A 1,295-nucleotide genomic window follows, 5' to 3' on the forward strand; every position below is an offset into this window, starting at 1 on the left:
GGTTTATGTATCACCTGAAAATGGCACCTTGACTCAATTCATTTGCTTGTCACATGGAATAAGCAAGAAGTGCAGCAGTAAACAGTCACTCAATTAATTGTGCTTCAGCAGCTAAAACCAAATCTTCAATTATGACATGTATTTCAGTCTAAAGCCGTTGCTTTCTAAATGTGTTAATGCTTACCAGCATTGTAATGGGATGTATTTAATGTTAACTATTATTTACCCATTTTACAGTTTACAGGCGTTAACAAGGATGTAAACATTACAGCCACCGGAACAGGGGAAGCTACTTTGAAGGTAAACGTGACGTTGGTCCAGTTTTATTTTTAATTATTCAAATGTTTTGCTGAATGCGTAGACAGCATGAGAGGGTGTTTTAAGAGGAAAACAGATCTGACCTTCTAATGGTGTCTGGGATATTTTCTTTGCAGACTTTTTGCCCCTTAATCAAACAATAGCTCTTGCTGACCATGCACAATCCTTTTTGGTCACAGAATACATATCTCCTGATGGCTGTGCTTTCTTGAACAAGAAAATGGGTTCACTCTTTTTCAGCAGGCTCTCCAGTTCTTAATTCAACAGAGCACATTAAGGGATGTGGGATGGAAATCAGCAGCAAATGCATGATTAGTTTCAACGCAAACCAAAATACCTGAGTGATACTTCTGAAACTTTGTTGAATTTATGTCAGGAGGAACTGGGGCAGTTTTGAAGACAAAAAGAAGTCTAACTCTGCATGAGAACGTTGTAACTCAGAAAGTTATCAGTGAGTGTCCTGAGTTATGTTATATAGAGTTTAATTATTTGGATTAAAGTAGTGAAAAATAACATCTTCGGTGATACTCTATTTTTAACATTTCTATTGAGATACGACTGTATTCACATATAAGGGAATATGTAAACAATTTTTGCTTGAAGGCTTTGAAATGCCATCACATCTTATTCAATAGCTTTTCTAAACACAGGCACCCACGCATCAGTCGACCAGTTTTACAGTGCCCGAGATAAAACATAGCACCAAATGGGATATTGTTGTTGCTGAATCAAAACCATGGAGGAATTCACCAACTTGGACTCATTCGAATAATAAAACATTTATATTGTTCTGCTTTTAAAGAGCTTTTTGACTTGTGAAGCTTATGATACTGTCAGGTCTAAATACCTATTAAAGACAATTTAAACAAACACAGGAAAGACAAGAGAGTTAAATTCTTTGTTCTCGCGAGGAGAGCAGACAGAGACGTGCTTACAGTTACAAATCTCCAACCGCTCTGAAACACATTTGTCCCCTC

The 1,295-nt window shown here is 37.0% G+C and overlaps 1 protein-coding gene across 2 annotated transcripts in view; it reads left to right on the plus strand.

Annotated features, from left to right (window-relative positions):
• The window catches only part of LOC116719576 (complement C3-like), a 29,198-nt gene that overhangs the window by 18,116 nt on the left and 9,787 nt on the right, over window positions 1-1,295 (plus strand). For both annotated transcript variants that reach the window (XM_032562125.1, XM_032562126.1), the window contains exon 33: window positions 238-300. In XM_032562125.1, the coding sequence (XP_032418016.1) occupies window positions 238-300 (63 nt within the window). The remainder of the gene's footprint in view (window positions 1-237; window positions 301-1,295) is intronic.

This window comes from Xiphophorus hellerii, chromosome 5 (genome assembly GCF_003331165.1).
Source record: "Xiphophorus hellerii strain 12219 chromosome 5, Xiphophorus_hellerii-4.1, whole genome shotgun sequence".
Lineage (NCBI taxonomy): Eukaryota > Metazoa > Chordata > Actinopteri > Cyprinodontiformes > Poeciliidae > Xiphophorus > Xiphophorus hellerii.